We start from the raw sequence: 12,616 nt of genomic DNA on the forward strand, positions 1-12,616 counted from the left end.
AATCTTGACAATTTTCTTGGTTTAACCAAATCAGGGAGTACTTGATTCCCAATTGAAAAAATTTTGATAAAATGATCATTCTGAATAAACATATTTCGAAGCTACAAAATAAATTTTAGCAACAAATGTGTAATCTTGAGTAATCCAAATTTTTTTTTCGTAGAGAAAATCGATTATTCGAAGCTAATTCTCGATCAAAACTCGATTTATTTAAACAAGGCAACACATCCATCAAGGATCCTAATTACCTGTCTAAATTGATGTATTAAATTCATTGGTCTATTAATTTAAACCAGGAATTAATGCCGAATGAGGTGAGTTACATCGACGATTGAGTCTAACAATTGTCTATGACTACGCAATAGAGTAACAATAGTCGGCATGACTAAACAATCTCTTTTTACGAATCCATCGACGATTGAGTCTATCAACTGTCTTGAAATGACATTTTCTGGTAAATTTGCGACATGAAGTCGGTAGAATGCAATTGGTATGCTCGGCACATAAGTTGTAACTTGTGTAAAAGATGAATCAGTTAGAAGCGTACTTAGAGCTCGGATCAAAAGATTAAGTTTTAGATCATGTGCGATTGTTTGAAGATCCGCAACGCAATGAGGACGAATGGATCTGAAGAAATATTTGTCCCATGGTGTAAGTTTTCCTCGAGATGAAGGATTATGGATCCGGTGTATCATCCAATCTTGAATAGTCGAGAAAGCATCACTCTTCCAATCATATTTTCTATTATAAAGAAGGTTCTTAGGTAAAACATCAGTTAAATTGAAAACGTGCCAGAAGCGCGCGTCCAGAGTGACCCGTTCATTTTTAGAAATATAAATATCAACATAATCTGGTTTACGAAACTTTTCTTCAATCCATCCTTAACCCATTGAGCGGCTGGTATTAATTCTTTTCAACGTTGCAGGATCACTCATCACTCGTGGATTATCATCACCATAAAGTAGTCGATACCATTTACCACCAGGACTAAAGTCATTATCCATTGTAGACATATTTCGAATAACTCAATTCCAAAAAAAAAGTTATTGTCTTGAAAAATTTAATCTGCATGTGATCACTGCAAAATTTTCAAGTGAGTAGATAAATGGAAGAAGACACTATTCTAGGAAAACAAAGCTGCAGATAAGATTAGTATTTTCTAGTCCAAGTTATTCATATTATGCCCATGGAATATATGAGGATGACGCAATAAGATAAATATAAGTTTTACAAACCTCTTCAGAATCTTTTGAATGTTGATAGTTGGACAAAAAAATGCGATATAAACAAATGCTTAACCACCAGACTTAAGAACTTTTATCTTGGATAATAAATGGCAAGACACTTCATAAACAATTGAAACGGTGCAATGAACAAATTATTTCGAGACAGTTGATAGACTCAATGGCCTCATCTTGACATGCACAGTCTCTTGTTCCATTGAGATGAGGTAAGTTACACCGGCGATTGAGTCAATCAACCTTCTCTTGTTCCAATATCATCGGCGATTGAGTCTATCAACTGTCTTGCTTCGTTTTGATTTATATTCTGATTTATATTAACGTTCAAAGATGGTTAACACTCTGAATGAATTTTGTAATGACTACGCAATGAAGTTGCGATAACTACAACAGCGAGTTACAGAGGGGTACCAGATACCGGAAGTTATGAGCATATTAATTTGAACAGGATCTCAAATGACTGCCTAATGCCCTTAAAATGAAGTAACAAGACATCAAGAAGCTAACAAATAGCAAGCAAAGTATCTCATCTTTTGATTTAAAAAAATTGCACAATTGTGAACAATTGGTATCAAAGGTTCCTAATTGATTGATGAACGATTAATATGAGATTCGCTGATTTGCTATTCAAACTCTACAAGCGCTTGTAAAGTTGACCGGACTATTGTCGGTCAGAATCAAGAGTTTTGACAAGAAAATTACCGAGCTTATTCATTTCTGCTACAAGAGAACAGTTTATTATAAATCAAAATTTAAGTCAGCAAATTAGCTACATTTCATAATTTTCACAAATTCTTCATAATTAACTCGACCATCTTCGTCAATATCGGCTTCAAGAATCATTTCATCTACTTCTTCATCTGTTAATTTTTCACCCAAATTGGTCATTACATATCTAAATTCTTTAGCAGAAATAAAACCATTACCATCTTTATCAAAAACACGGATTTCCTCCACAGAGTTCGTATACTTCATTGCTCTAGCCATCATAGATAAGAATTCAGGCAAACCATTACCATCGTCATCAAACTCGTTAATCATATCTTTTAATTCCGCTTCTGTTGGATTTTGATCAAGACTCCTCATAACAGTTTCCAATTCCGCGGTGGTGATTTCCCCGTCTCCATCTTTATCAAATGAAAAGGCTTCTTTGAATTCAGCGATTTGCTCCTGAGTTAGTCGATCAGTCAGTACAGCTGCGAAAATGGAGTTAGACCTCGATACATATCTATGGCGCATTGTTTGGTATCCAAGCATATCGATAAATCTTTTGAGGTTTCAGCAGGAGTAAGTTTAGGGTCTCACTAAAAAACCAAGGACGACCAAAAAACCAAAATGTGACCAGAACAAGGTAAATCTTTCGATTTATGATTTGAGACTTTAAGGGGTTTGTAGGGACACAAAAACTGAGTCCATTAGTGCCATCGATAAAACTCGATGAAATAACATGATTTGATGAAAAAATACGGTTAAATAAGTGAACAACAGGCTTTCGTGGTTGCAACTTCAACTTCGATTTTCTCGAAAACTGTCTATCACAGAAATTTTTTGATGGCACTAATGGACTCAGTTTTTGTGTCCCTACAAACATCCTAAAGTCTCAAATTATAAATCGAAAGATTTACCTTGTTTTGGTACATTTTGGTCATTCTGTTTGTGTTTTGGTTATTTTGGTCACATTTTGGTTTTTTGGTCGTCTTTGGTTTTTTAGTGAGACCCGTGTAAGATTATATTATAATATATACAAATTTTTAGTGACTTTTAATTGGGATTGCTCTTTGATTTATGAAAATCTAGAGATTGATAGGTAAACAATGGGAAACAATTTTAGATAATAAAAAACATAAAATTCCTTAACGTAATAATCGGTTCATTATTGCTATCATTGGTAGGCATGACAAGCTTTTTGGTTATTTAATTTTCAAACAAAGACCACATTGAAAGGTTTTTTTTCGTCGGTATGCTCATGTTTCTGTAGATGAGCTAATTAAATGAATGATTTGAAACATATTTTGCATTCGAAAGGCCTTTCACAGAGTGTGTGAGTCTATCATGCGGCTTTAAGTTACCCATTCGACCAAACAATTTGTGACAATGTTGACATTGATAGGTTCGCTGATACATTGATAGGTCAGTCGAGTAGGATGATGTCTCATTATGTCTCAAATGATGTCGCGAGATGATCTCGCGTTAGAGAGAGTTTTACGATCAACGGTTGGACAAAACATCTTGATCTTAAAAAGTAATTCAGTTAAACTAAAGTGAAATATGGGTTACTTTGATGCCAAGAAAACACAGAGGAAAGAAAAAAACACGAAAAAACACAAAAGTACAGTTGTAGTTTTCACAATTGCAAATGTTGAATAAATGGTCATGATAACTTGTTATATGTTCTATGACATTTAATGATGTTGAATAATCATTAATTGATCATTTGATCAATAAGTATCCTTGCTTTTACGATAATTGTTTATTGATGTGACTGAAATGCATTTTCATTTTTAATTAAAATTGCTTAAACATCATTAACTGCGTAATATTCATAGATCATTATCGGATCAAACGAGACATCATGAAATTCAACACTTTAAAGATGACTATACTGGAAAGTCATTTTCTTTGATTAAAATCATTCATTGATTATTGCAATTGCCGAATAAGTCGACGAATAAGCATTTTTCCCACGTGAGCACGTAACCTCATGTTAAAATGAATTAGATATTTAACGCAAATGCTTATCTACTGAAAATTTTCATACTGATTTTGATTACTGTAGTGACGCACATAGTGCTTATAAAAAAGTACGCTATCATATAAGCGCCTTTTGGCGGTGCTGCACGAAATGGCTTACTATTCAAAGGCACCTCTATTGTCACAAAATTGTGCCTTTGAAAGAATCAGGAAGTATTACAACCGAACCGAGTAGCATCGTTAGATAGCTGAAACAAGATTGATTAAGACGAATTTTTGAAACAATCGTTGCTTTATTCAGCAAAGGAAACTTTATTTTTGTCAGATCAACCGCGAGTTCGTGAATAGAGAGGCTGAGTTTGGTTTAAGCGCAAGTTTTCTCTTGCTGTACAAATTGGGTGTAAGTAAGGCTGAACGTCACAGGACGAAAAAAACCATTAAATGTGTCTCTGACAGAACTTATTGCTAAAATGTGTTTTTTTATAATCCATGCTTTTCGATTCCAAAAAGCCCTGCTATTAATGTGGTGACAGTACGCGAGTGTACAGCGTTGCTCATCAAAATATGACTCTGAATACAAATTGAAATCCTCATCCAGCCTATTAAAATGGTATTCGAATTCCATATCGAGAGCATAACGAGTCCCGTCGATTAAAAAGCGTTGCTCAACCATATAACTGAATTAAAATGATTCTCGAAAATTTCTTGAGATATAATCGAGTTGGTGAATTCGTAAGAAAGAATTTGGATTCGGAAAATCACGAATTTGGTTATATAGAAAAACAGAACGAATGCGCCATACTTTCATTCCTATTATGGACGAAATCTATTGCAGAATTCGTCAGTAAAAAGTTGAAAGTTGATAAAATTGAACTTACCTTTTCAAAAATTGTTTATGCGCAGCTTGATCATTCGACAAATTTATCACAACATCATGATAATCCTCATCAGCAATTTTAACTTTGATAGTAACTGTTACAAGCATACATTGAAATAATTGACAACACTAAATAGATTTTGCTGTAAAAAACTTACTTTCTTTCGTAGCTTCATTTGTGCCAATATTTTTTGATTGTTCCATTTAATTGATTTTTAGTAACCAAAATTCAACTTGCAAAACATGAACTAGTACAGAAGCAGAGGATATACTTTTCGAGTCTAACTGTTTACACCTGAGGGTCCTGAGGCTCTTCTTTGGTCCTAAGTCTAAAGGTGGTGTGCAAGTACCAAAAAAAGAAAATAACAGCGTCACCTTTAGGGGAGATCCGCAACTAGTCCCAGGACTATGACCTTATCGTGCATATTCTTTGAATATAATAAATAAAGTAGAGATTTCACTTAAATTTTTCATTGCACGCGATACAAAAATTATTGTGTCCGTTATTATACCGAACTCATCAGTAAGAAAATCACAAATTGAATTATCTAAATCAAAGCCACTTAACATCAAACCAGTCAGCTCCATTTCAGAATTAAAGTGTTATTACTATTCATTTCGCAAACAACAATGGCAATAACGCTAGCAATCATGAGCTACTACATTCCATTATGGAAAATTTCAACAGGATCTGCAAATGATTGCCTAAAATCTTGAACAAGAATGGAAAAAAAATTAATAACTATCAAGTTGCACAACGCAATTTTTAACTTTCTTATATTTCTTGAAAATACAAGAGTTCCTTCCATGAGTTGAGGCAGCACTTCTCGAATTGAACAAAATACCAAACACCCATACAGCTGTATGTTACAAAACGTGACTGTAGCTCTTGCAATCAAAATCCTCAATTTTCCTTTGAAAAAGCAGCGGTATTCCGAGAATTAAATTTATGAGTGATAGAGTTGGTAGGGTTTGACTAATGTTTTACAAGTATAAGAGAAGTATTTATTGGTCTTCGGATTGTGAAATTTTGTCAATTTATCCCGAACTCGGATTGTACCATCGCTTGAGCAAAAGGCAAAAGTTGATGAAAGAAGAGTCATAACTTATCCGAGGATATAACTTAAGCGAGGACACACTGGGTTACTCCTTTGGACACATCAGAAATTATCTCATTTACCTTTACATTTAAAAATTTGTTGGATGATACTGAATGTCTTGAAATGAACAATCTCTTTTTACGAATCCATCGACGATTGAGTCTTGATAAGTCTAACAACTGTCTTGAACTATCTTTTTGATTCCAATAGAATGAATTGGATTTCATTGACGATTAAATTTGATTACACCGCCTTCGATCTATCGCAACAGAGTTGCTAGCCTTTTACCTCTTCACTCATTGCATTGTTCCAGGGTCTGGGGTTATCTTTGCTTCTACAAAGCTAATTCGGCTAGTGATTGACTTAAATTTAATAATTTGTTCATTGCACCGTTTTCATTGTTTATGAAGTGTCTTGCCATTTATTACACAAGATAAAAGTTCTTAAGTCTGGTGGTTAAGCATTAGTTTATATCGCATTTTTTTGACCAACTATCAACCAAAGGATTTGTGTATCCACAACATAAACGAGGTAAAAGATTCTGAAAAGGTTTGTAAAACTTATATGTCTCTTATCTCGTCATCCTCATACATTCTATGGGCATAAAATGAATAACTTGGACTAGAAAATACTAATCTTATCTGCAGCTTTGTTTTCCTAGAATAGGTTCTCTCACCTCAAGCATGAGATTCCTGTAATTGTTGACGAACATGTTTGGTTTGGAAAAAGGCACATACTGTGGAACATCATCCTGAGCCGATGCAAGTGTCCAAGAAATGGTCGAGTTAAACTCCCTCGATTGAGGAATCGGGTTCAATTATGGGGAACTTACAACGACCTCTGCAAGAGCGGTTTTTTGATTCATTAGCACCAGTCATCATCTATGGTCAATACAAGTTTTTAGGAGAACCATTATATCCGACTTTCGGTTTCTCACCAGCTGAGCGCTTTTTGCATTATTTGAGGAATTATCTTTCGTTCGATCACAAAATTGCAAATGAATTACCATTGATACTTTTGTTCAGAAAAAACTTATGCCAAAGTGACTTTGAAGAATTAACAGATGCCGTTGCCAACATACTAAGAGCTACGAACAATGAAGTAACTACTGGTACTGAGTCTGAGGGGGCAATGGTTAGAGAAATTGTGCTAAATCAAGACTTGAAATATTTGCATAATAATTCGCATAGATTGTGAATAATAATTGTAATTTACTGCTTAACTATCGAATAAAAAATGAATTTTGTAAACAATGCCCGATGTACCAATAAATTGTTCATTTCCGGACAGTTGATGATTACAAATTATGTCTATGAACGTATCCAGCTTATACCATTCTTAATTAACTGCATTGGTACGTCTCATATCGTATTTTTTTGACCAACTATCAACCAAAGGATTTGTGTATCCACAACATAAAAGAGGTAAAAGATTTGAAGAGGTTTGTAAAACTTATATTTATCTTATTGCGTCATCCTCATATATTCTATGGGCATAATATGAATAACTTGGACCAGAAAATACTAATCTTATTTGCATCTTTGTTTTCCTAGAATAATGTCTTCTTCCATTTATCTACTCACTTGAAAATTTTGCAGTGATCACATGCAAATTAAATTTTTCAAGACAATAACTTTTTTTTTGCAATTGAGTTATTCGAAATATGTCTACAATGGATAATGACTTTAGTCCTGGTGGTAAATGGTATTGACTACTTTATGGTGATGATAATCCACGAGTGATGAGTGATCCTGCAACGTTGAAAAGAATTAATACCAGCCGCTCAATGGGTTAAGGATGGATTGAAGAGAAGTTTCGTAAACCAGATTATGTTGATATTTATATATATTTATTTATCTTTGTTTTTTATAATTTTATTCCCTTCCACCTATTTATCAATATTTTTAGTTACCGACAAGTGAGTCTAACAACTGTCTCTTGGTCCAATACTATCGGCGATTGAGTCTAGAAACTTTCTTGGAATCAACAATCTCTTGTTCCATTGAGTTATCAAAATAACCAAACGAGTGGAGTTCGTGTAAACTCTAGAGACAAGTTTTGTTTTTTGATAATTGTTTTGATTGTTGTTGATGTACGGTTGTGCCTTATGGCATAATTATAATGACTTTTTCTTGTGCTCTAATCTTTGTTTTTTCTTTAAATTTTATTCCCTTCTATCTAGCCCTCAATATTTGTAGTTACTATCGTCGCATGTAATAATTGTGTTGATTGTTCACCAGAGGCACCGTATTTTCCTGTTACCTCTTTCTGCACACTTTTAATTCGATTGATCTCTGTGTAACTGGTGTCGAGTTGCTACTTCCTATAAAAGACCATCGTGTAAACATCCTTAAAAAAATCAAAGAAAATCAAATTATATTCCTTAAAAGTGAAACAGGCTCTGGAAAAACAACTCAGGTTCCTCAGTGGTGTCTTGAATCAAGGTCGCGCGATTCTCAACAGGCTGGTAAGTGTGATCTTAACCTCTTCAACCCTTCACAATCTTCTATCTTAAGCTAAGCTATTCAATCTTTCAATTTCAATTTCTTGTATGCTTTCAACCAAGGAGGTTAGCTACAATAGCTGTTGCTAATCGTGTAGCGCAAGAGCGTGGTGTTGAATTAGGCCAGGAAGTGGGATATTGTGTTCGCTTTGACCACTGTTACTCTCGCAAAACGCAATTGTTTTATAAAACAGAAGGAATACTGGTCCGTGAAGCCATAACTGACCCTTTATTCATGAAATATTCAATAATATTAGCTGATGAAGCTCATAGAAGAACAAAAATCTTGACCTTCTTTCAAGCCTTCTAAAAAGTGCTTCGAAAAAAAGACCCGATCTCAATATAATAATCATGAGTGCATCTTCACACATCAACACACTTATGGACTTTTTCGGCAATCCAAATATCATCGAGATACCCGGTCGTGCTTTTCCTGTAGAAATCGTTTATGCATCTCAGCCACTTCAAAATGTTATCGCTCAAGCTATCGCAATTGTTATAACCATTCATCTAAATCATCCAGATGGGGATATTTTAGTTTTTATGACTGGTAAAGAGGTAATCTACTCGTGGCCATATTTACCTATTAATTACTAATAACTCTCTTTCCATTTATTTTAATTTCAGGAAATCGAAGAAATCTGCACAAGAATTGAGTTTGAACTTGGCCGATATAAAGAAACCAGCAATTTTCTTATTTTACCTCTTTATTCAGCTCTTCCCGCTGAATCACATTCGCGCATTATCGAAAAAATTTCTGCTCCGGCCTCTTGTGATAAAATAGCTAGAAAAATTATTGTTTCGACTAATCTTGCTGAAACTTCTCTCACAATTGATGGAGTCGCCTATGTTGTTGATACAGGATTCTGTAAGCAAAAAATTTTTAATCCAGAGCTTGGATCTGAAGTCTTAGCTTCTGTCCCAATCTCAAAATCAGCTGCCATTCAGAGAGCAGGTCGTGCCGGTAGAACCAGAGCTGGCACTCATTCGAGTTGTTAGCGGAAATGGAACACCCTGAGATTCAAATTTCAGAATTAAGCTCACTTGTTTTGTTTTTGAAGAATATTAAACGAAATGTTGCTGAATTCGATTTCATTCATACTCCACCTCCTTATTCATTGATGTTGGCATTGCAAGAATTGACATTGATTAAAGCAAAGGACACTCAAGGCATTATAACTGAAACTGAGAAAAAATTATCAACTTTCCCGTTGGAGCCCCAATTGAGTGCGATTCTGCTAAAATCATGCTCTTTGAATTGTCAAAAAGAGATCAATAAGATAATTGCAATGTTATGTACTGATGTTATGTGCTTTGTAACTCCTTTTGATTCAAAGAAAGAAGCAGAAGCTTGTAGATCTACCTATATGAGTCCTGATGGCGATCATCTAACGTTATTAAACGTTTTTGATGATTTTATTGCCAATGCAATGGATCAGCAATCAGCAGTTTATTCTCATTTTATTAATTATGCTGCTCTTTCTAAAGCCTACAAAATTTATCGTCAATTAGATAGAATAGCGTTGAATATTAAATAGTGTTCTACTTCAAATGACAAATCGACGATTGAGAACATCCGTTCAGCGCTGACTGAAGCGGTGGCAAGAATTGCATATATTGGTGAGGATGGATTTTACCACGTACATCATAATAGGTTGCCACTTGAAATTGACTTGAAAACTTGACTCTGTTGAAAACCCAATTGTTTAGTTTTTCAATCTATTATTGTATTGCCAAAAAAGTGTGCTTAGGACCGTGACCAAAATTTATGACTGATTCGCGATGATACAAAAAATCCCTAATCCTTCATCTCGAGATTGTATTTAGAAAGAAATTTAATCGTCGATTGTTTTAATAATGAAGACTTGAAATAGTTGTATAATAATACGCATAGATTGTGAATAATAATTGTAATTTACTACTTAACTATCGAATAAAAATGAATTTTGTAAAAAATGCCCGATGTACCAATAAATTGTTCATTTCAAGACAGATGATGATTAAAATGATTTCTATGAACGTACCCAGCTTATACCATTCTTAATTGCATTGGTACGTCTGTTGTAGTAATACTGACTATCGTATCGTGCGTGGTTTGCTTTGCATTTTTGATGAAAAATCATCTAAGAAACTTATAAATTGAACGTTTTTATAAGTCAAAATATAAATCAGAACGAATCAAGACAGTTGATAGACTCATTCGTCGATGGATTCGTAAAAAGAGATCGTTCATTTCAATACAGTTGATAGACTCAATCGCCGATGTAACTCACCTCATCTTATAGGAACAAGGAATTTTTCATTTCAAGACAGTTGAAATGACTATTACATTGAGTTCTCACATGACAAATCAGTTTCAAGATGCATAATCGTATGCAACAATCTCTTGTTCCATTGAAATGAGATGAGACACACCGGCAATCGAGTTCATCAACTGTGTTGTATGACGTCCGGTTCCAAGTTCTTCTAACACACTTTGAATCACAGAAGCTTCCTAGAAGCTTAATTTCACCAGTATGGCTCAACCGGGTTGAGTAATTCACAAAACTTCAACAGGGTTGAAACTAAGAATTGACCGGGTAGTCAGTACTTCTAAACCAGTAATAGTCCAAGACTAATCACAGATCAAATGTAATACCGAGTATTACGATGAGTTTAACCAACCTAGTTGGTAAGGCTGAATATTCCTGGAATATTCACCAAAGCACAGATTCCTAGAATCTAATAAACTTGAAGGACACACGTTGATTCTTGATTACAAAGGTTTAATCTATCAAAGGTCACTTAAAACAATTGATCAATTTAGAGCTATTTATACAATTAAATACGGAAATCAAAAGTAAAGGATATTAAACAAAAAATAGAAAAGAAAAGGAAATACTGTATTTCCAGAGCAACAGCTCTCTTTAGCAACCCGGTTGCTAGTAACAGTAATTACAAAGCGCGAACATTGAAATGCACAACATTCCCCCCGACTGAAACTAGACCACCGGTCCATTAGCACCCAACGTAACTTCGATTGATTGTCCATCCACAACCCGTTCACCGGGTGGCAACGCAATCCAAAACGTTGGTCTATGACCCACTTGATGCTGTCTTAGGGTTTGATGAGTTCCTAGGACAGTGTAATCCACTCTTATGATGGAACCCAGTTCCGTACAAAAGTGCCTTTCGATCCTGGATCGAAGTTCACTGGCTCTCATTCCAAGATCCAAATCAGTGAAACGTCTCGAGCGATCCCCATATCTCACAATTACATGAGGTGATCCTCGATACTGATTAGCGCAACGAAGGTTATTCATCATCCCTCTTGGACGTCCATCCTGTCGAGCTTGGGCGAGTTCTTCGCGAACCGCATCTCTTTCCATCATCAAATCGATTACTTGAGTGGAAAGATCATCATTCTTTTCATTGAGACTGCGAATCCTGGATTCGAGTGTTCTAACATAATCCTTGCAATTATGACCACGCTTAGGGACACCACAATTTTCACAAGGAGCATTTCCTTCAGGGTTGTGAACACAGTTCTCAACATGTGCATTCAGATCACCATATCTGACAATCTCGTTACAAGCTTCATATTTGCACCTTACTTGTAGACTATTAAGAGTTGCCAAATTTCTTCGTCCACCTCTCAAAGGTAATGGACCAATTCCATTTCTTAACAGTTCTCCTCGATTGCATCTGTAAGGACAGAACTGATTTGCTGCAGCTTCCAGGAAGCGTTCAAAACAGCGAGTGCACAATATCGTTGGGCAACCTGGTTGCGGAGAAGTTACATGAACCAAAGGTTCCACAGCTATACTTAAACAAAAGATACACTTGTAATCTTCAAATTCTTGAGGATTCACCATCTGTCTATGAGCCAAAGAGTTGTCCTCATCCACCAATTGCCATTCTTGTACCGGCGGTGCAGGTCTATTATCCGGACCAATTATCACAGGATTTCCAATACCAGCAGCGGCAACTCCAATCGGTTCCCTAGGTTGACCATTAGGGTCCCACCTTTGAGCTTCGAAGATGATTTCTGGTAAGTCATCATTGGCATCTTCTAAAGGCTCCCATTCGATATCCATTATCAAACTTATCACAAGTTGAACCCGGTTCAACACACAAATGGATTTCAGAAATCACAAGTATTCCGAGAATACAAACAAATAAGTATATCCAATATACAAATTATCACAAAAAGTTCCCAAATGAA

The 12,616-nt window shown here is 35.2% G+C and overlaps 2 protein-coding genes and 1 pseudogene across 2 annotated transcripts; 2 read left to right on the forward strand and 1 right to left on the reverse strand.

Moving 5' to 3' along the window:
* Positions 1–2,006: 2,006 nt before the first annotated feature.
* LOC107371862 (uncharacterized) lies at positions 2,007–2,597 on the reverse strand (annotated as a pseudogene).
* A 6,166-nt stretch (positions 2,598–8,763) lies between these two features.
* LOC107371874 (putative pre-mRNA-splicing factor ATP-dependent RNA helicase PRP1) lies at positions 8,764–9,411 on the forward strand. Its single transcript, XM_025162173.1, has 2 exons — positions 8,764–8,970; positions 9,040–9,411. Exons 1-2 carry the CDS (start codon positions 8,764–8,766, stop codon positions 9,409–9,411), a joined length of 579 nt encoding a protein of 192 aa, XP_025017941.1.
* Positions 9,412–9,416: 5 nt separating this feature from the next.
* On the forward strand, positions 9,417–9,950 carry LOC107371886 (ATP-dependent RNA helicase DHX15 homolog). The gene has a single exon (XM_015940040.1). It carries the CDS (start codon positions 9,417–9,419, stop codon positions 9,948–9,950), a length of 534 nt encoding a protein of 177 aa, XP_015795526.1.
* Positions 9,951–12,616: the final 2,666 nt, after the last annotated feature.

The sequence above is a fragment of the Tetranychus urticae genome, chromosome 2 (genome assembly GCF_039701765.1).
Source record: "Tetranychus urticae isolate SD_2017Ah chromosome 2, NJAU_TeUrti_SD_1.0, whole genome shotgun sequence".
NCBI classification, from domain to species: Eukaryota; Metazoa; Arthropoda; class Arachnida; order Trombidiformes; family Tetranychidae; genus Tetranychus; species Tetranychus urticae.

Coding starts and splice junctions, on each gene's coding strand:
- LOC107371886 (XM_015940040.1), top strand. CDS start 9,417: ATGGAACACCCTGAGATTCAAATTTCAGAATTAAGCTCACTTGTTTTG.
- LOC107371874 (XM_025162173.1), top strand. CDS start 8,764: ATGAGTGCATCTTCACACATCAACACACTTATGGACTTTTTCGGCAAT. Junction 8,971..9,039: donor TTTTTATGACTGGTAAAGAG/GTAATCTACTCG, acceptor TTTTAATTTCAG/GAAATCGAAGAAATCTGCAC.